Source organism: Chiloscyllium plagiosum, unplaced genomic scaffold (genome assembly GCF_037043375.1).
Source record: "Chiloscyllium plagiosum isolate Xiang-an unplaced genomic scaffold, Cpla_swu_hap1 HiC_scaffold_31, whole genome shotgun sequence".
Taxonomy (NCBI): domain Eukaryota; kingdom Metazoa; phylum Chordata; class Chondrichthyes; order Orectolobiformes; family Hemiscylliidae; genus Chiloscyllium; species Chiloscyllium plagiosum.
This window is the reverse complement of record NW_028270169.1, coordinates 45,659,563-45,683,093: the sequence shown is the minus strand read 5'-3', so window position 1 is coordinate 45,683,093 and position 23,531 is coordinate 45,659,563. Positions and strand designations below refer to the sequence as shown.

The window sequence follows — 23,531 nt, the reverse complement described above, 5'->3', positions numbered from 1 at the left end:
CTATGATATCCCAGTTCCATGTTCCTAACCATGCCCTGAGTACATCTGCCTTCCCGATTAGGCTTCTTGCATTGATGTAAATGCAGTTTAATTTATCAGTCCTACACTGTTCTCTGGTTTGTTCCTGCCTGCTCTGACTGTTAGACACGCTCCTTTGTCCAACTGTACCAGTCTCAGATTGGTCTCTTTCCTCACTATTTCCCTGGGTCCCACACACCCACCTTACTGGTTTAAATCCTTCAGAGCAACTTCACCAAGTCTCCCTGCCAGTATATTATTCCCCTTCCAATTCAGGTGCAATCCATCCTTCTTGACCAGGTCACTTCTACCACAGCAGTGAGTCCAATGATCCAAAAATGTAAACCCTTCTCCCATACACCAGCTCCTCAGCCACGCATTCATCTGCTCTACCCTCTTATTCCTACCCTGACTAGCTCGTAGCAACGGGAGTAATCCAGATACTATTACCCTTAAGGACCTCCCTTTTAAATTCCTACATAACTTTCTATTTTTTTCCCTTCAGAATCTCATCCTTTTCCTTTTCTATGTTGTTAGGTCCAAAATGTATAATGACCTCCAGCTGGTCGGTCTCCCCTTTGAGAACATTCCGCACCCTCTTCGAAACATCCTGGATCCTGGCACCAGGAAGGCAACACACCATGCTGATTTTTTGCTGCTGATTGTAGAAACGTCTATCTGTGCCTCTGATGAGAGAGTACCTTATCACAATCAATCATTGGAACCTGATGTAGCCCTCATTACGTTAGAGCCAGTCTCGATACCAGAGACTTGGCTGTTTGTGCTCCATTCCCTGAGAGTCCATCACCCCTTACATTTTCTAAAACAGCATACTTGTTTGAGATGTGAACAGCCACAGAGGACTCCTGCACAGCCTGCTTACCCCTCCTACTTTTCCTGGAGTTAACCCATCTACCTGATTGTATCTGCAGCTTTTCTCCCTTCCTATGACAGCCATCCATCACACGCCCTCGCTCTTGTAAATTCCTCATTGTCTGTAACTACTGTTCCAACCAATCCATGCGACATGACTGTATTCGCAACCAAAGACAGTTCCTGCAGACTTAATCATCAGTAACATGCAAACGTTCCATAAGCTCCCACATCTGACAGGAAGAGCACATCACTCTACTAAAGGCCATAATGCAGTGGTAGTGTCCCTACCTATGAGCTTGGAGACCTGGGTTCAAATCCCACCTGTTCCAGAGGTATGGAGAAACATCTCTGAACAGATTGCATAGAAAATGCCTACAAATAAAACTGATAGAAAGAGGGTTGAAGTTCTTCAGGAGGACTTTAGAGAACTATAGGAAAGGGATTAATAAATGAGACGTCTAAAGTAATAATCTTTAGATGTTTCCAGGTACCAAAACCACTGTGAAGACAGGAATTTTGAACATATAATTGTGTGGTTGGAGCAAGAATATAGGGGATGCTTTAGGGAAGGTGGGATCTGTACGGGCCAGACAGATTACCCTCAACAGCTTTGGGACCAATGTTCTCAGGAGTAGTTTGCTAGTACTGTGAAGGCTTAAACTAACCTGGAAGGGAATTGCTCACCAGTTTGCTGAATTAGAAGAATTAAAAAAAGTGTGAAAAGGACTGAAAGTGGCAGATAGTTGTAGACCATGGAATAATAAGGTATTAGGTGGGGTCAGACGAAGAGGGAATACAATAAAGTTCAAATGGGGTTGCAGTACAATAAATACACAAAGGCTGGTCAATAAATTTGTTTGAAAACAATTATATTGGACATGATGTAGTGGTAATAATGAAGACATTGCTCAAAAAAACAGTCGAACTGGAAACTAAATAATTCAGGATAAAAATTGTTCAGGAAATGCAAATAATCAAAGAATGGAGGAGGAATGACAGAATAAATTAGGGAGGCTACTACTGTGAGAGAAATAGAGAGAGACCATGTAGTGGAGTGATGAGTACAAAATCTATTTGGTTTGAGTTACAAAACATTAGAGGTACCATTACACTACTGGGTGCATTCTATAGAATACTAAATGTACAAAAGATATATAGGAGCAAAGTTTTGGAGATCATAGCATAATGACAATAGGGATTGTCAATTATCCTAATATAGGTTTGGAAAGTAATCGTGTAAAGGGAAAAGATGGTTCAAAGTTTTTGAAGTGTGTTCATGAGCATATTCTTGATCAGTATGTTTCTGGCTTGATGATGAAGGTGCCATTGCTGAATCTAGTTCTGGGGACGAAGTGGTCAGGTGGAGCATTTGTAGGTCAGGCAGCAAACGGAAACATGATGATACATTGCTAATATTAGCTAGCATAAATGGGCGGAGAGCAATCAAGAGTAAGAATACTTAATTGGAGGACTGCCAGTTTCATAGAATGAGAAAATTACTGTCTGAGTAAAGTAGGATCAAAGATTGAAAGGCAAAACTGTAAGAAAGCAATGAGCTGCTTTTGAAGAGATAGTTCGACTACATTTAAGATACATTTGCACAAAGATAGTTTGGATACACATGACGTATATTTGCACTCGAAGAAAGTGTAGGGTAACTAAAGCCAGAACTCACTTAAATCATGAAAATGATTGAGGAGTAATTTAAGGGAGAGAAAGGACCCATAAGACTGACGTCAGGTTGATAATACCAGGCTACGTTTGAAACTTTCAAGGCAAAGTGATGGTGGGGAGAACAAAGAATATTAGAAGATACTGGCAGCTAACATAACAAGTAATCCAAACCTTCTAATAAGCATATACACAGTAAAACAGTAGTAACAGGAGAGATGAACTGGAGAGGGCCATTCAGCAAACAAAAGGAAGACCTATAGCTGGAGGCAGAGAGTTTGGCAGAGGACTGAATGAGTACTTGCATCCAACTTCACCAAGAAGAAGATTGTTCGAAATTGCCAATTAAAGAGAAGATATTAAAGTTCTGAATAGCCTAAAAATTGATAACGGTGAAGAATTTGAAAGGCTGGCTATACTTACAATTAATGACTCACCAAGGGTGAAATTAGATGCATCAAGGTTGCTTTTGAAACTAAGGATAGAAATTGCAAAAGTACTGTCCATAAACTTCTAAACCTTCTAAGATGCAGTGCAGACACAGAGGACTAAAGAATGACAATTGTTACACCCTCATTCAAAAAGGAGTGTTAGGATATGCTGAACAGCAAAAGTCAGATAATGGCAAGAAATGTTTTAGAAGGATTAATCTGGGACAATAAAACAGTCATTTAGAGAAGTACGGATTAATTAAATTATTTCAATTGATGAATTAGAGATAGCTGTACATATTTGACCAACTTGATTGACTTTTTTGATTGGCTAATAAAAAATGTTGATAGGAATAATGCATTTAATGTGCTGTACATGGACTTGCAAATGGCACTTGGTGAGTGGATACAATGGCACTTGGATACAAAGTTGACTAAGTGACAGAGAAAGTGGTGGTGACAGTTGATTTTTTGAATTGGAGGAAGGTGTAAAGGAATGTTCACCTGCAGGTTGGTACCCGGGCTATAGCATTTTCTGGATATATCTTAATGACCTTGTTCTGTGTGTACAGGGCAGAATTTTGAAACATACAGATGTCATAAAATTTAGAAGTATTTTGAATTTAAAAAGTATAATGATTGATTGCAAAAGCACATATGTGGGCTAGTAAAGTATGATGTATGACAAATGTAAATTACTGCAGAATAATATAAAATTATACATTTTGGGAGGAACAATGTGGAGAGATAATATAAACAAAAAGATATAATTCTCAAAAATAGCAGGAACAAAGAGACTTGCGTTTTTATGCATAAAATATTTAATTGGTAGGGCAGGTTGAGAAAGTGGTGCAAAAAGCATAGCAGATCCTGTGTTCTATAAACAGAGAAGCAAGAAAATCATGATGAACCTTTTTAAAACATGGTTTGGCCTCATTAGATATTTTGTCCAATTCTAGGAAACACTAGAAACCATACAAAGGTTTCAGAGGGGATGTTGAAAAGATTCAAGAACAATGTTTCCAGGAATAAGAAAGTTGTGTGGACAAATTGTAGAAGTTAGAATTGTTCTCATTAGAGCAGGGGAAATTGAGGAGATTTGTTAGAAGTATTCATGAGAGGTCTAGAGACAGTAGATAAAGGGAACCTGTTCCCATTGGTGGCAGAATCAAGAATCAGAAGATATAAATTTGAAATGACTAGCAAAAGGGTCAAAGGTGACATGAAGGAAAACTTTTTACATATTGAGTGGTAAAGAACTATTTGAAAGGATGGTGGAGGCAAATCAAAATGGAATGACAGCTGGGAGAGAGTCCTCCAAAACCTGTAATTAGAGAAACATCCCCAATTGGAAACCCTTGGAAAACAGGAAGCTGACAAAAACAATCTCAAAGAAAACCACAGGCAACAGTAGAAATGAGCAAAGACTGGAATAATATCAGTGACTGAGCAATGAATAATGCAACAAAATAAAGCTACACAGGTGAATATAACATTCCCTTTTAAGAATAGTATGTTCATTATGCCTGAAGGAATTTTCAAATCAGTGCTAGTTGAAAATGAATGATTCCGGGCATTTCTGGTACTGAGTACTGAGCATGCAAAATGATGGCAACACTTTCAATCTTTCTGAATATTTTATAAGCCTTATTCAGGAAATACAAGACCCAAAAAAACATAAACAGGAACAGACAATTTGGCCCCTCAAGCCTGCTCCATCATTCTAAACTATGACGGCTGATCCAATATTCCTCACATCCACTCTCCTGCTCTTTCCCCATAATCCTTGATCCCCCTACTGATTAAGAAAGTATCTATCTTAGTCTTAAATATACACAAAGAGTCTGCTCCCACAGCTATCTGTGGGAATTCCTAAAACGCACAATCCTCTGAGAGAAGAAAATCCTCCTCAGTCTTAAATTGGCACCTCTTCTTTCTGAGATTCTGCCCTCTGGTCCGAAACTCTTCCGAAGGGGAAAACATCTTTTCAGCATTTGCTTATGAAAAGTACAAATTCCCTCTGCTGGGCCATTAACTCGCTGCAGAATTGTGTGCTTCAGAAAACAATCAGACCTATGCCCTGCTCTCTACTCTGATCCAGATGGATCAGATCTATATTTTTAAATCTATACAAAGTTACAAATTAGTAGACTATTCAGTTCCTCGAGCCTGCTTCACCATTGAATAAGATCATGGCTGATACAACTGCGTTCCAAATTCCACATTTGCATCCATCTCTGGTAACCTAACAACTATCCATCTACTTCTGCCTTAAAAATACTCAATCACCTTACTTCCACTGCTTTCTGATGCAGAAAGTTTAAACTCACACACCCCTCAAGAGAAAGAAATTCACTTCATGTCTGGCGTAAAAGGGTGACCCCCAATTTTAAAATGGATCTCCTAGTTCTGACTCACCCACAAGAGAAAGCATTCATTCTGCATCCACCTTGTCCAGGCAATTCAGGATCTTATAAACTTTAATTAAATCGCTATTCACTTTTCTGAATTTTGACAACTCACAAAAGCAGGTATCAATCTAATAAACCACCTCAGAACTGCGCTCAATGCACTTACATCCTACCTTAAATAAGGAAACTATTTTTTGAGACATGTTCTCACTAATACCCTGTTTAACTGAAAATGATGTTCTTTTATTTATGTTCAATTTCTTTCAGAATAAAAGCTAGCATCACATTAACCTTCCTGATTATGTGCCATACCTGCTGCTAATCTTTTGTGAGACATGCATCAGAACATCTATGTCCCTTTGCACCTCAGAATTCTGCAGTCGCTCTTCATTTAAGTAAACACTGTATTTTTCATTTTCCTGTCACAGCAAACAACTTCACATTTCCCACATTATGCTCTCATCCACTAGATCTTTGCCCATTCACTTAACCTATCTATATTGATCTGCTTCCTTGTTATGTCATCTTCACAACATACTTTCCTACCTATTTTTCTGTCACCTGCAAATTTAGCCATCATGCCTTCAAATGCTTCATTTAAGTTATAAATTATAAAATGTTGAGGGATTAGCAAAGAAGGCCCTACAGCACCACACTTTTCCCATCCTGTCAATCTCAAACTACATACTGACTGCTTACTGCTAACCAATCTTCTATCTATGCTCGTATGTTGTCATCAGCTCTGACTTTAATGTGGAACCTTGCCAAGTACCTTCTGGAAATCCAAATTCACTACATCAACAGACTCCTTTTTATCCACAACATATTTTGATTCTTTAAAGAATTCCAACAAGTCAATTAATTAATAAGCCAGTGATCTTTTGTCAGGGTGAACCAGCCACTTTGTGCCGACTGAAAACCAATGGAAGCTTCTATAGAATGAAAATCAGAAGCAGCACAGAAGGATGATCATTACAAAAATTATCTCCGCGGATCCTGTGAACAGAGACGACTGAACTGTTTTCCAGTTTCTCCCTTCCCTAAAAATCCACATTTTGTCCTGTCTATGCTTGTCTGTGTGTATCTAAGGGGGACGTTTATACGAAGCTAGAGTTTTAGTAAGTAGAATTATATGAAGACAGCTCATAATTATTTACTTTTGACGACAGCCTATTTACCTGTTATAAAAAAATCATTCTTGTTAAGTATAAATACCTGGTCTGTGATTTCTGTCAACTTGTTGAAAAGACAGAAAAATTGAAGAAGGCCGCTTCTTTTTAAAAGTCTTTAAAGTGGACATGATCTTCAGTAAGCTATCCCAGTGAGGTGTAACAGAGTACGAAAACATTCAAATTGCAACTTTTATCTAGTTGTTTTGCCTTATACAGAGGAACCTCGATTATCCAGCATTTGATTATCCAAATATTGGATTATGCGGCAAGATCGCAAGGTCCCGATGCTTGGCTAAACAGTGTTAGCTGGCATTCGATTATCTGGAATTCGATAAACTGAACAAAATACTTCCTGCCTGTGTCCTTCGGATAATTGAGGTTCCTCTGTAATTTGAACATCAATGTTGCCCCAGTATTGTTAAAACAGTGAATTTTAAAGGTTCTGAACTGCAAATCTGGTATTTATTTGTCACCGGAGTTCTTACTAAGGGTATATAATCAATAAGATTTTCTCTGGACAATTAAATCATTGAGAGATAACTCTGTATTTTACAATAAAATGAAGATTGATTCATGCTTCTCACCTTCTATCAGGGAGGATTGGCACTCTCCATCCTTTCACTTGACTTAATTTGCCATCCGACAATTCAATCTGCAGAGGAAGTTTTGGTACCCAAACTGTCAGCTCCAGTGGGGCACTCAAGTGCTCATAGTTGAAAATAATCCGGGCATTCATTGAGCCTCGAGATTCCTTGCCACTCACAAACACATAATCACAACCTTTGGAGACCTGTGGGAATACCAAAATGTTTGAATTAATTGAATTTCTCAGGACAAAAAGTTTTGGACCTTCACTAAATTACAGTCCTGAAGAATCCAAGAATCAATCATAACATAGAGAACTTAAAGTCTCATAACAGTTCACAATTATGTCTGGTCAGATACAACCAATAATTTTAAAACTGATGAGGAAAACATTGATGTAAACCTCCTACATTCTTACAAATTCCAAATGTTCAAATGTTTTGTAGAAAGATAAAATTCGAGCAAATCACAGGTCATTCAAACAAGATATGTAACATTTAAACAAATCACACTAAACCTGTCAATACAAGTGATATGCAGCAAGGAAATAGGTCATTCAGACAGGGCAGTCTACCCCAGTGAATTGGAGAATTCAAAAACTTTAAGTCTTACCTTTACTAATTTAGAAAATTAAAATAACCTGAATAATCTAGTGTGTAAGCTTGACTAATTTCACAGTCATATAAGAAAAACAACTTTTATTAGAATGAAAGAACTGCATTTCACTGAACCAATAGATCATAGCTTCTGCTGTGAAATGCTCCAAATAGTAGCTTGTTTAAGGACAGAAAGAGGACGTTCATTTATAATGCACTAATAGCTATAAGACTTAAAAAGCTACAAACCATTACAATGTTGCAATATCTGTATAAAAAGTTCCTTCAGACTGTTAATGATGTGGAAAGTATAGGAATCCTAAGTCGAAGAAATATTAACATTTGTGTAAAGACTAATCCATCCAACAATGTATCTTGCTAAAATATGAAGCATGCAACAGTTTTATATCTAAAACGCAAAACAACAGTCTGCACCCCTCCTTCCCATACCAACACAACCTCCCCAGATTCACTAGTTGTTCCATCTGATTTGCAGCAGTTTGAAACAGGTGCAAAAGCTGTGTAGGCAGTCTCATTGAGGGGTTGAATTTACAACTGGCACTAATCTCGTATGATTGCTTAACACTCTTGTGCCAAATTCCTTTTGGTGGTATTTAATGCTGGGGAGAACCTGCTTGAAATATTTAAGTCAAGTAACAATAATGTTGGATTTTGTAATTGCAAAAGAGATAATCTCAGAACTCAAAAATTAAAATCACATTGTGTAGAAGATGGGAACACGGGATCTGCTACAATGAGGGCACCAGGCCTCAATTACATAGGACAAAACCTTGTATCTTCTGAAACACTTGAAGTAACATCGTGAGAGATTTACTGGTAGTAGGACTTAAGCTTTTTATGCTGATTTGCACTTGAAACTGAAAACATGTCAAGTCTCTGTCACATGGGCTTCTGCCTGACCTAACTGTAAAATTTATAAAACAGCAGCATTTGTTGATTGAACAAATACTGGTTTAACTTAGTAGAATGTGAAAGAATTACCAAAAAAGAAAATAAAGTATAGAGCAACCTCCATATCCGTGGACCCAGTTTCCACAGTTTCAGTTTGTGCAGTTTATTGTGGCCTGAACATGTTACAGAGAACCTTCCAGAACCAGGGAGCGGGGGCTGCCGGGAAGGTAAATTTCCCATTTAAATGAATGGGTTCACTACTATCCGCAGTTTCCGGCTTCTGTGGTAAGTCTTGGAACATATCCCCGTGGGTACGGGGGGACGACTTTACTTCCAACCTCCATTAACCCTGTATGGAGCTATAGCGGCTGAGGGAGGTATTTAAAAGTGAATGGGTCAAACAGGCTAGTAATAGAGTGATCAATAGAACAGGTTAAAATGCTATCTTAGGACATAAGATATAGGAGCAGAATTAGTCCATTCGGCCCATCGAGTCTGCTCAGCCATTCGATCATGGCTGATGAGTTTCACAACCCCATTCTCTTGCCTTTTCCCATAACCTTTGATCCCCTTACATCTACAGAATATTCAATTTTTTACAATGCAGTTGAAAGGATTCAACATAGATTCATTTCTGCTCCTCACTCATACAGCAATTTTATGCCCCTCCCCTGCTTCCAATCTTGTCCAAAGTGATTTCAATTTATGACTTTGCCATGCAGTAACCAATTATGCCTCTCCTTCCATCACTCTCCATGAAATTTTCAGCAGGTCTATGTTTACTAATAAAGATTACCTTCAGATCAGAAAATCAACATAACAACACTCATAATAATAAGCATCTCAGATGCGAAAGGCACAGAATTACTGTATGTATGTTGGATGTACAAGCAAAACTTGTCAGAAAAAAGTTAGAGCTTGTCTATTCTAGTACAGGTTTGACAACATGATGTGGCTTAATGACAGTCAAACAATCTCTCTGGCATTGGAAATCATATTTTATAATTTAGGTGTCTCATTCCATTAGATTTTTAACATTGATGAATATTTAAAATATATGGAAAATTAAATAACTTTATCTTCCCTCTTTCTTTTATCATTCTTACTATGGTCTTTCCTTACGTTTTTTTTTGTACACATTTGACATAGAATTAATTATTCTGACACTTCCTGGTTCACATTTGTGTCCCTCAATTGTTCTATCTAATCAGTTAAAGAGATACAAAATATTTTACGTTGTTCATAATTGTGCTATGTTGACAGTAGAATTGTTATGGCGAAATGGCATTTTAATCATAACAAATTCTAGTGTAAAATCCCATAGAAAGTCTATGAGCAAGTGTAATTGTAATGAATGGCAGGCACCATATGTTCACTGCATGATGCAAAGTTCCTCGTTTTACAGAACAGCATATCCTCCAATTTATCATAGGGAAATGTCACATGAGATCTGTTAGTTTATCCTGCATTTTATTTACTTAGACAATTTGTTGCTCAATAAAAAATTACAATATCATAAACATACAAAATGTATTTACGTAACAAATGTCACAGCCAATTTACTTTTATAAAATATATGATAAATTTATTTACATTGTATTAAGTGCAATATTTTTGAAGCTTTACATATTCAAGTTGGCTTATGAGAAACCTAGTACTTTAGATTTTATGGTTTGCTATATTACCTCACTTTAATTTTTTTTATATTTTGCATCCTCTACGGAACTCTGTTGACTAGTCAACTATAAAGATAAAATGGGCTATGTTTGTAATTTGCAATTTTTAAGCATTGTGGCTGCATCAGCAAGGTTTGTGACATGATTCAAACATTTCTGCTGAAGATCTGTACAGCGATGTGTCCTCGGACTTTCTGTGTAAAACCATGTTGAAAGTTCCCCTGATACCTTGAGCAATAATCATGAGGGGCATGGATAGAGTAAATAGACAGGGTGGGGGAGTTGAGAACTAGAGGGAATAGGTTTACGGTGAGAGGGGAAAGATTTAAAAAGGGCAACTTGTTCACGAATGAGCTGCATGGAAGTGATGGAGGCTTGTACAATTACATTTAAAAGGGTATATGAATAGGAACGGTTTAGAGGGATATGGGCCAAGTGCTGGAAAATGGGACTAGATTAATTTAGGATATCTAGTTGGTATGGACAAGTTGGATTGAAGGGTTTGTTTCCGTGCTGTGCATCTGTATGAAGCTATGACTCTAGTACAATATTGGGGTGCTCTGGAGGGTTGGATCACAGGAATCCTGGGGGAGCTGGCAAATTGGATACACAATTGGCTTGATGGTAGGAAGCAGAGGGTAATAGTGGAAGGATGCTTATTGGACTGGAGACCTGTGACTTGTGGTGTAACAAACAGTCCATTGCTGTTTGTTATCTATTCCAATGATTTGGATGAGAATGTACAAGGCATGATTGGTAAGTTTGCAGATGACAATAAAATAGGCGGTATCGTGGACAATGAGGAGGGTTATCAGAAATTGCAGCAGGACCTTGATCGGTTGGCAAATGGGTTGAGAAATGGCAAATGGAGTTTAATATAGTTAAGTGTGAGGTCTTGCATTTTGTAAAGTCAAATCAAGGTAGGAATTTCATGGTGAATGGTAGAGCCTGAAGGAGTGTAGTGGAACAGAGGGACATTGGAGTTCAGGTGCACAGTTCTCTGAAAGTGGAGTCACAGGTAGCCAGGGCAGTGAAGAAGGCTTTTGGCACACTGGCCTTCATCAGTCAGAGCACTGAGTATAGAAGATGGGAAGTCATGTTGCAGTTGTACAGGACGTTTGCAAGGTCACACTTGTAGTACTGTGATCAGTTTTGGTCACCTTGCTATAGGAAGCATGTTATTAAACTGGAAAGAGTGCTAAAGAAATTTACAAGGTTGTTGCCAGGACCCAAGGGTCTGATTTACAGGGAGAGGTTGGACAAGGGAGGACCTTTTTCTTTAGAGTGTAGAAGACTGAGTGGGGACCTTATAGAAGTGTATAAAATCATGAGAGATATGAATGGAGTGAATACACTCAGTCTTCTTTTGGGGAATCGAGGACTAAAGGGCATCAGTTTAAGGTTAGTGGGGAAAGAATAAAAGTGAACCTGAGGGGCAATGTTTTTACATAGAGGTTGATACGCATATAGAATGAGCTGCCAGCAGAAGTTGTTGAGGTGGGTACACTAACAAAATTTAAAAGGCATTTGGATAAATACACGGACAGAAAAGGTATATAAGGATTTGGGCAAAGTGCAGGGAAATGGGGTTAGAGTGGACAGACATTTTGGTCGGCATGGACCAGTTTAGGCCGAAGGGCCTGTCTCTGTGCTATACGACTCTAAGACTCTTAAGTGGTCAGCACTGTTGTCTCACACTGTCAGGGACCTGAGTTCAATTCCAGCCTTGGATGACTGTCTGTGTGGAGTTTGCAGATTAGGTTAGATTCCCTACAGTGTGGAAACAGGCCTTTCGCCCAACCGGTCCACACCAAACCGGAACCCACCCAGACCCATTTGCCTCTGACTAATGCACCGAACACCACAGGAAATTTAGCATGGCCAATTCACCTGACCTGTACATCTTTGGACTGTGGGAGGAAACCGGAGGACCCAGAGGAAACCCATGCAGAAACGGGGAGAATGTGTAAACAGTTGCCCGAGGCTGGAATCGAACCTGGGACCCTGGTGCTGTGAGGTTAGGTAGATTGGCCATGCTAAATTGCCCATAGTGTCCTGAAATATGCAGGCTAGGGGGACTTGTCATGGAAAATACAGAGTTACAGAGATAGGATAGGGGAGGTGGGTCTGGGTGGGATGCTCTTTGGTGGTCCGGTATGGACTCAATGGGCCAAATGGCCTACTTCCACACTGTAGAGATTCTGATAAAGTTCAGAAAGCTCAAGGCTTCATTTTTGATCCATCCAGAATTAATTGATCTCAACAAAGGCAGTGAATGGGGCAGATACAACTAGTCTTGTATATGCTAAAGGCTCATGAGTTTCAATGAAACTACTAATTTCGGTAATTTAACCACGAGGTCTTATATGCAGCTTTTACCCTAAAAGTAATTCAGTGAAAATAAATATTGAAAATGCCTTAGTGAGCTTTCCTGGAGCATTTACCTAATATGTTGGTAATGTTTTATAACCTGAAAAATTAATACCTCCAGAAGAAATGCTGTATCATTTCCCCTTGACGATTATACTCGTCTCTTAGAGATCAAATCAGTTTATTAATATATATCAATGAGAGTTGGTCTGGTCCTTTCCCTGCATTAAGAAGAATATTCATATGAGATGTACTTATAGTTGTAGAATTAATATTACAGAACAGTTATGGTGCAGAAGGATGCCATTCGGCATATGAAGTTTGCACTGGTTCTATTTGCTGGTTTCAATTTCCTGCCATTTTCCCATATCCCAGGCCAGTTCAATCCAAATAATCATCTAATGCTCTCTTGAATGCCTCAATTAAACCTGACTCCACCAAATTTCCAAGCAGTATATTCTATACACGAACGACATCATTCTTGTTTCATTTGCACATCACTTTAAATGCCCTCTTGGTCTTTCTTCTAGTAAATGCCGGAACAGCCTCTCTCTATCCACTCAAATCAACCCACAGAGTTTTAAAAACTATGAAATCTCCATTCAACCATTTGCTATCTAAAGAGAACAGTGACAAATTCTTCAATCTATCCTTATAACTGAAATTTCTCATTTCTAGAACTATTCTTGTAAAGTAGTAGGGAAATTTCATGATTGACCTTTTTTTTAGTTAGAATCACACAATCAAAGTATATTCATTAATTAATGTAATTAAATTAATTTGTTGTGAAACTACTCATTTGTAATTGACATAGATTAGTACTTGAGAGGCGACCTTATAGAGGTTTACAAAATTATGAGGGGCATGGATAGGATAAATAGACAAAGTCTTTTCCCTGGGGTCAGGGAGTCCAGAACTAGAGGGCATAGGTTTAGGGTGAGAGGGGAAAGATAAAAAAGAGACCTAAGGGGCAACTTTTTCACGCAGAGGGTGGTACGTGTATGGAATGAGCTGCCAGAGGATGTGGTGGAGGCTGGTACAATTGCAACATTTAAGAACGCATTTGGATGGTTATATGAATAGGAAGGATTTGGAGGGATATGGGCCAGGCGCTGGCAGGTGGGACTAGATTGGGTTGGGATATCTGGTCGGCATGGACGGGTTGGACCGAAGGGTCTGTTTCCATGCTGTACATCTCCATGACTCTATGACTCCAAATATAGCATTGGATTGCGGACAGATTCAAAATATAAAATAATGTTTTGAAGGTACAGACAGGTTGAAGGGCCCCTGTTAATCTCATTCCCTTTTCATGATAATGAGGTGTAGTGGACCATCTACAGCAGCAGAATCGTAATCTAACAGAATCTGCAACATTATGGCTCATCATACACCTCACACAGGCCATGGGATCAATGGAAGGTTTAGTACAGCATGCCAGGAGCAGAACCAGGCATACTTAAAAATGAGGTGACAACCAGATGATTCTACCAAATACTACTACTTGCATGCTAAACAGCATCAGCAGCAAATTGACAGAGCTAAGCAACCCCACAACCATCGGATCAGATCTAAGCTCTGCAGTCCTGCAACATCCAATCATGAAGACTGGTGGATAATTTAACAACTCACTGGAAGAGAAGGGTCCAGAAACAACCCCATCCTTAATGTGGCAGAGCCCAACACATCTGTGCAAAAACAAATTCGGAAGCATTCACAGCAATCTTAGCTAGAAGTGCTGCATGAATGATCCATTCCAGTCTCTTCCTATGGTTCCTAGCATTACAGATGACAGTTTTCAGCAAGTTCAGTTCATTCTACCTGATATCAAGAAATGGCTGGAGGTACCAGATACTGCAAAGGCCCTGACAATAAATACTCTGGCAACTGTACTGAAGGCTTGTGCTCCAGAAAATGCTGCTCCCCTAACCAAACTGTTCCAATATAACTTGTTACGAAATGTGCCTTTCAGATTTGTTCTGCCATGCTTCTTTTGAAATCAAGTTTTAAACTTGGAGCTGAGTTATGTGCTCTGAGCCCAGCAATGCCGCGAAGCTTTAGTTTTTTTTTAGAAAGCAGGCAATAAAAACAGCATGAATGAATGGGATCACGCTCCAACAGAACCAGGGTTTAAGTTTAGTTTTTAGTAGCTTTTGGGCTTTGGACACTGTCCTACATCTTTCGCAGCCTACAGTAAAGTGCTTGCGTTCTTTCTCTCTCTCTCTCTCTCTCTCTCTCTCAGAATTTTCTTTTGATGCTCTTTCCTCCTGGACCAGAGAACTGCATGTGAGACAATCTATTTCATTGAATTTTCCTTTGCGAAACAAGTGTTTATGGAATGTTCTACACTGAAACAATTGCTGTTTAGCAGTTAAATAATGTATTATTCTGTCAAATTTTCCAACAGAGTTGTTATTCCAATTTGTCTTTCTTAGATTTGTATTTTAGCTATAATGCAAGAATAAAGTGTTCTTTGCTTTAAGCCTGGTAGTTTGACCAATTGAATTGTAAACAGAACATAATGCCTTACATTTGCCCTTAAAAATAAGAAAAGGTTGGGTTCTAGGCTATCTTCTTGATATATGTTGACGGGGTTTGATCTGGTCCATAACAAACCTCAACACTGGCATCTACCCAACAATGTGGAAAATTGTCCAGCTATGTCCTGTACACAAAGAACAGGACAAATCCAACCCACAACTACTGCCCCAGCAGTCTATTCTCAATTATCAGTAATGTTATGGAACGTGGCATCAACAGTGCTATCAAACAGCACCTGGCCAGCAATAGCCTGCTCACTGACATCAGTTTGGAAAACAGAGGGGAACCACCTATACAGCATATTTAAGAAGAACGGATACTCAAAAAATGCAGTGCGCAGATTCCTCAAGAACAAACCACGACAAGCAGACCAAACACAGCCAGAAACCCTAACCACCTTACCATACATCAAAGAAGTTTCAGAAATGACAGCCAGACTACTAAGACCCCTCGGAATCCTAGTAGCACACAAACCCATCAACACTCTCACACAAAAACTAACAAACTTAAAAGACCCAGTACAACCCATGGACAAAACCAATGTCATCTACAAAATTCCATGCAAGGACTGCCACAAACACTACGTAGGACAAACAGGAAGAAGGTTAGCCACCAGGATACGCGAACACCAGTTAGCCACAAAAAGACACGACCCTCTCTCCCTCGTATCCCTACACACGGGTGAAAAAAACCACCAATTCGACTGGGACAACATATCTATCCTGGGACAGGCTAAGCAAAGACATGCCAGAGAATTCCTAGAGGCCTGACACTCCAACCACAACGTCATAAAAAAGCACATAGATCTAGATGCCATCTATCACCCCTCAGAAAACGAACAGGAAATTACATCACCACAAACCCCAGGAACCCCAATCCAGGAGAAAGATATAAATAGAAAGCAGGAGACAACAGCTTCGCTTCACTTGGAGGTCGCTACTGATGATGTTACCGAGCCAGGAATGAAACGTCTGGATATCAAACCTACAGTTCAGCGGGCAAACCTACACCCTAAAGTTTGGTTCCACCAAAGGCTCTCAGCTCCTGACCTCATTAGAGCTTTGGTTCAAACATGTGTTATGGTCCAGGCTAGAACCCCACAATACATTACAAGAAATTTGCCCAGACCCTAACGTAGCTCATTGTTTCAAGCAGGTGTAACACAGATATTCTGAGGGTTGCAGTTGGTCAAACCATTTAGTTTTAACAAAACAGAATTTATTTACAAGATTACCGAATAAAACACAAACAAAAGAGAACTGAATACTGAATAACTGAATCCATCTGAAAACGCAACAGAAAACCAACTTAATGATGCTGTACTTGCAACAATCCCCATAAACACTCCTTGGCACAAAAGGTAAAATCAAACTCAGGGTTTTTATAGGAGAGAAGCCAGACCATCCCACCCTGGCAATGTTTTTCTACAACCTCTACCATCAGGGAGAAGGTACAGAAGTCTGAACACACGCACCAGCCAGTTTCGAAACAGTTTCTACCCTACTGTTGTTTTTGTTTTTGCTGCTATTTACCTATTATTTACTTATCTATGCTACTTAGCTCTGTGATCTGCCTGTATTGCTCACAAGACAAAGCTTTTCACTGTGTCTCGATGCACATGACAATAAATTCAATTTAATTCAATTCAATTCAATCAGCCTGGACCTGCTTCATTGGGGTCCAGCAGGTTTTACAACTCTACTTTTAAAAACCAAACCAAACCAAACCAGAGAAAAGCTGAGCTGGTAGAACTGGCCACTCTCCTTTCATCGTACAAGTATTATTTTAACTTGAAAGCCTTTGCCTGAGGCAGTATCTGTTAGTTATAAACAAATAGGCACTGAAACCCTTCAACCCAAGATTTTTAGGAATCTGTGGCTTTTACGACCTCTCTGAGAAAAAAAAAAGCCAAGGACAGCGTAACCTTGTTAAATGAGCAGCATCATTACATCTCTACACTTAAAAAAAGAATCATCAAAATCCAAAGATGGCTTCATTTTAAAATTGCTGAGGCAGTATCTGTTAGCTAAAAACAAATTGGCCCTAAACCCTTCAACTTCAGACTTTTTGAAGTCTGTGGCTTTTATGACCTCTCTGGAAAAAAAAGCCAAGGATAGCATAATCTTGTTAAAAGAGCAGCATCATCACACCTCGCCCCTTAAAAAAAGAACCATTAAAATGTAAAGATGGCTTCATTTACAACTCCTTAATCTTAAACTGTTAGTACTCTACAACACACATATACATTACATTGACTATAAACATGGAAATATGCACAACTACATCCTGTTTCAGAGTGTTATATTCCTGCCACTGAACGTCTCTGTTCCTCATTCGAATCTGCGTCAGCAGTCATGTTTTGTCGTCCTGCCACATGCACAATTCTCAAATTGAATGGCTGTAACAACAAGTTCTATCTATACAGTCTGGCATTTTTGTCCTTAAATTTCTCCACAATCTTCAATGGGTTATGATCATTGTATATTATTGTCTCAGATACGTTACTGATAACATAGAACATAGGACATAGAAAAGTACAGCACAGAACAGGCCCTTTGGCCCAAGATGTTGTGCCGAGGTTTAATCCTAATGTAAAAAATAATAACTTAACCTACGCAACCCTCAAATCACTGCTCTCCATGTGCAAAAACATTGAAGTGTTGTAATGTCAACACCAAGCTCAAAGTCTCCTTCTCAACTGTCGAATATTTCTGCTGGCAAATGTTCAATTTCCTGGAGAAATACCTGATCGGTCTTCCTATCGTTTCGTCGTCTTCCTGCAAGAACACAGCACCGACACCCACACCACTTGCATAGATAGCTTTGCATAATTAGGTGTGGCTAATACCGGGGCAGTGGTTAACATAGTTTTCAGCTGTCAAATACCTTTTTGAGAGTGTGTTGCTGGAAAAGCACAGCGGGTCAGACAGCATCGAGGAGCAGGAGTATTCACGTTTCGGGCCAGACCTCATTACCAGGAATGGGCTCCGGCCCGAAACAGCGATTCTCCTGCTCCTCAGATGCTGCCTGACCTGCTGTGCTTTTCCAGCAACACAGTCTCGACTCTGATCTCCAGCATCTGCAGACCTCACTTTCTTCTCCCTGTCAAACGCCTTCTGACAGTCTGCTGTCCACTGAAAGTTCTTGCTTTTCTTCAGCAGTTCAGTCAGTGGAGTAGCCACAGTACTAAAATTTGGTAAAAATTTATGATAAAATTATGAGTACTGCTCTTTTTGTCAATGGTATGGGAAACTCTCCAAATACTTTTGTCTTTGCATCCTGTGGGGCCATTTGTCCTAGTCCAACTACATGGCCCAAGAAGGTGACTTAAGCTTTGGTAAATTCACTTTTCTCCAGGTTTATCACCAAGCCTGCCTTCCAAAGTTGATTGAACAAGTCTGATAAATGTTGCAAATGTTCCTTCCATGTGTGACTAAAAACCACCAAGTTATCTATATATATGATACAATTGGGTAATCCAGCAGTGACCTTATTGGTTAGTCTCTGAATGACCGGCGCATTTTTCATACCAAATGGCATGACTTTAAAAACTGATACAGTCCATTCAGAATTACGAATGTTGAAATTGCCTTTGCTCTTTCTCACAAAAGTACCTGCCAGTATCCTCTGAGCAAGTCCAACTTAGAAATATAAGTTGCTTGTCCCACCTCAACACAGTCTTCCAAATCTTTGTAACTGCATTGACTTTGCTATCGTCCACACATGATTGTTGGGTACCATCTGGTTTTGGCACCATTACTATGGGTGAGTTGTAACTGTAACTCAGTTTGGTAATGTCATCTTGGAGCATGCATTCAATCTCCTTTTGAATCTGTGCCAACTTGAGAGCGTAATGCCTGAAATGATGTTGCTTAATCGGAACAGCATCTCCTACATCTACAGCATGCATAATTAGGTTAGTACGTCCCAGTTTATTTCCACTTCTCTCCCCATGTGATAGTAATAACTCTTTCAGGTCATTTTGATTTTCCACTTCAAGGAACTCAATAATGTATCCCAATTTTTGACAAAATCCTTATTGTTCAATATAATTTAAGGAATGTCCAATTCAGAGTCCTCCGAACTTGACACATGACACACTCTGAGAGGTTTCTTTCCAACTGGAGTCCTTATCAAATAGCTCACCTCACTCAGTTTCCTTCTGACTTGATAAGGTCCATGAACCTTGCTTTTAAAGATCCATCTATCACTGGAAGTAACACTAACATCTTATCCCCAAAAGCAAAATTGCAAGCTTTGATTTCTTGTCTGCTTTCCATTTCATTGTATGCTGTGATACTTTTGTCTAGCCTGCTCTATTTAATTATTTCTGAAAATTTGACACATAGTCCAAATATGTGGTCTCTGAATTCTGACTTAACAGTTTTTCCTTAATCAATTTTAGTGATCCTCTCACTTCATGCCCAAAAACTAATTCATATGAACTGAATTTGGTCGATTCATTTGGTGCATCACTGATCGCAAAAAATACAAATGGAATTCCTTTATCCTAATCATCTGGATAGTCTTGACTAAAAGCCCCCACCATCGTCTTCAATGCCTAATGTCACCTTTCTGGTGCTCTCTGCTCCCTTCTAGATGGTATGCAGTAGATTTGAATTGTGTTATTCCTAAGCCATCTATAATTATGATGCAAAGTTTGACCCTTGACCTTATTGTACCTCTGTGGACAGTACGTATCTAGTACAAAATCTCCAATCCTTTTAGCTGTGATACTGCATAATGGAACGGCCTCTGGAAATCTAGTGGACACATCCACTATTGTTAACAAATACTGATTCCTATTAGTCAACTATCTGATGAAAAAGCAGCGCTCCGAAAGCTGGTGCTTCCAATTAAACCTGGACTACAACCTGGGGTTGTATGATTTTTAACTTTGTACACCCCAGTCCAACACCGGCATGTCCAAATCATCAAAACATTTCAAGAAAGTAGCCCAGACTCTATCTTTGCTAGTTGTTTTACGCAGGTGTAATGCTGATATTCTGGGAGGGATGCAGTTGGTCAAATCATTTAGTTTCAAACAAAACCAAATTTTATTTATAACCGAATAAAACACAAACAAAACAGAACTGAATACTGAATAAGTTAACCTATCTGAAATCGCAACAGATTATACCAACTTAATGATGCTGTTCCAAATACTTGCAACACTCCCCATAAATGCCCTTTGGCACAAAAGATAAAATCAGACCCAAGGTCTTATAGGAGATCAGACTGGACCTGCATCTTTGCATTCAGTAGCTTTTTCAACTCTACTGCTAAAAACCAACCAAACCAGAGAAAAGCTGAGCGAGGAGAACTGGCCACCCCCCTTTCGTTGTACAAGTTTTTTTTAAACTTGAAAGCCTTCTGTCTGAGGCAGTGTCTGTTAGCTATGAACAAATTGGCCATGAAACCCATCAACCCCAGACTTTTCGGAGTCTGTATCTTTAACTTCCTCTCTGAAAAAAAAAGCCAAGAACAGCATACCTTGTTAAAGGAGCAGCATCGTCACACATGGGCAATAGTGCTGAATTTCAGAGGTGGGGTGTCTTAACATCAAGGTTAGCTCTGACTGTGTGTGACATCAAGGACCCCTAGCAAAACTGGAATCAATGCGAGTCATTGATTCTCTGCTGGTTGGAGTCATACCTGGCACATAGGAAAATGGCTGTCGTCATTGGGAGTCAGTTATCACAACTCCAAGACTTCTCTGCAGGAAATCCTCAGGGTAGTATCCTCGGCTCAACCACCTTCAGCTGGTTCATCAATTACCTTCTCTCCATCATAAGTTCAGAAGTGGGGATATTGGCAGTTTATTGCACAACATTCAGCACCATTTGAAACATCCAAAATATAGAAGCCATGTTTAAATGCAACAAGATCTGGCCAATATCCAGGTTTGGGCTGACAAGTGGCAAGTAACATTCGCAGAATGTTCTTTCATTATGTTCTTTAATTCATTCTGCACAAAAGCCAGGCAATTACCATCTTTGATAAGACACAATCTAACCACTGCCCCTGAACATTTAATGTGTTACCATCACTGACTCCTCCACTACCTACAAGATGCATTGCAGAAATTCACCAAAGATCCTTAGGTAGTACCAACCGAACCTGTGACCAATTCCATCGAGAAGGATAAAGGCAGCAGATAAATGGGACACCACAACCTATTAGTTTCCCCCCAAAGCCAGGCACCATCCTTGATGGGTCAAAATCCTGAAATTCCCTCCCTAAGGGCATTTGTCGGTCTATCTATAGCACATGGACTTGTAGAAGTTCAAGAAGACAGCTCACTACCACCTTCTCAAGGGCAATGAGGGCTGGGCATAAATACTGGCCAGCCCATGACGTCCACATCCCATGAGTGCATAAAAATAAAAACATGCAGGCTCCAAAGCTAAGTAAGAAAAATGCATACTCACATATATTAATTGACCCTTATCAGAGACAAAGAAAGCAAAAAGGGAGTCACTGAAAAAAGATCATAGCTGTGCACTCATTTTCAAGTAATTATTTTAGAAATGAAGTCATTATTTTTAGACAATAGGTGCAGGAGTAGACCAATCGGCCCTTTGAGCCAGCACCACCATTCATTATGATCATGGCTGATCATCCACTATAAGTATCCTGTTCCTGCCTTATCCCCATAACCCTTGATTCCACTATCTCTAAGAGTTCTATCCATTTCTTTCAGGAAAGTATCCAGAGACATGGCCTCCACTGCCTTCTGGGGCAGAGCATTCCATATATCCACTACTCTCTGGGTGAAGAAGTTTCTCTTCAACTCTATTTTAAATGGCCTACCCCTTATTTTTAAACTGTGTCCTCTGGTTCTGGACTCACCCATCAGCGGAAACATGCTTCCTGCCTCTAGAGTGTCCAATCCATTAATAATTTTATACGTCTCACTCAGATCCCCTCTCATCCTTCTAAACTCAAGTGTATACAAACCCAGTTGTTTCCACCTTCCAACATATGATAGTCCTGCCATTCCAGGAATTGACCTTGTGAACCTTGGCTGCACTCCCTCAATAGCTAGAATGTCCTTCCTCAAATATGGAGACCAAAAGTGCACACAATACTCCAGGTACGGTCTCACCAGGGCCCTGTACAGCTGCAGGAGGACCTCTTTGCTCCTATACTCAATTACTCTTGTTATGAAGGCCAGCATGTCATTAGTTCTCTTCAATGCCTGCTGTACCTGCATGCTTGCTTTCATTGACTGATGTACAAGAACACCTAGATCTTGTTGTACTTCCACTTTACCTAACTTGACTCCATTTAGATAGTAATCTGCCTTCCTGTTCTTGCTACCAAAGTGGATAACCACACACTTATCCACATTGAACTGCATCTACCATGCATCTGTCCACTCACCTAGCCTGTCCAAGTCACCCTGTATTCTCATAACATTCTCCTCACATTTCACCCTTCCACCCAGGGTGTCATCAGCAAATTTGCTAATATTACTTTTAATGCCTTCATCTATATCACTGATGTATATTGTAAACAGTTACGGGCCCAGCACCGAACCTTGTGGACCCCACTGGTCACCGGCTGCCATTCTGAAAGGGACCCGTTTATCATGACTCTTTGCTTCCTGTCAGCCAGTCAATTTTCAATCCAAGTCAGTACTTTGCCTCCAATACCATGTGCCCAAAATTTGCTCACTAATCTCATATGTGGAACCTTATCAAAGGTTTTCTGGAAGTCCAGATACATTACATCCAATGGCCATCCCTTGTCCATCTTCATAGTTACATCCTCAAAAAATTCCAGAAGATTAGTCAAGCATTTGTGGTAAACTTAATTTTTTGACTAAACATATCCTTCGTATTAGAGTTCACTTCGTAACCACATATTTTTAAGTTTGTAATTGGAAGATCTTGTAGACTTTCATCATTCAAGACTGTGTATTGAAGAATACAATACTTCACTCTTTTTACTTGTATAAGAATTTGTTTAGATTTGTACTATGCATTTTGATTGCATTAGTTTTTACAGTATAGATGCAATAAGCAACTTTTTACATGATACCTATTGGTTCTTAAAAAAATTCCAGTCATTCAAACATCATAAAGACAAAGAAACCCATTACTAACTGGCTTCTAAGAAAGAATGAAAAGACAGTGATAAGTACCTGATTTTTTTTTAGTCCATAGAATCCCTCCAGAGTCCACACAGACACCCCCAAAGAGCATCCCACCCAAATCTATCCCCCTATCATATCCCTGTAACCCTGCATTCCCCATGGCTAACGCAC

General features: G+C 39.5%; 1 protein-coding gene across 4 annotated transcripts in view; it reads right to left on the bottom strand.

Annotated features, from left to right (window-relative positions):
* Positions 1–23,531, bottom strand: part of tmem132e (transmembrane protein 132E) — a 726,703-nt gene that overhangs the window by 133,486 nt on the left and 569,686 nt on the right. For all 4 annotated transcript variants that reach the window (XM_087977485.1, XM_043718710.2, XM_087977486.1 and 1 more), the window contains one exon: positions 7,164–7,369. In XM_087977485.1, the coding sequence (XP_087833611.1) occupies positions 7,164–7,369 (206 nt within the window). The remainder of the gene's footprint in view (positions 1–7,163; positions 7,370–23,531) is intronic.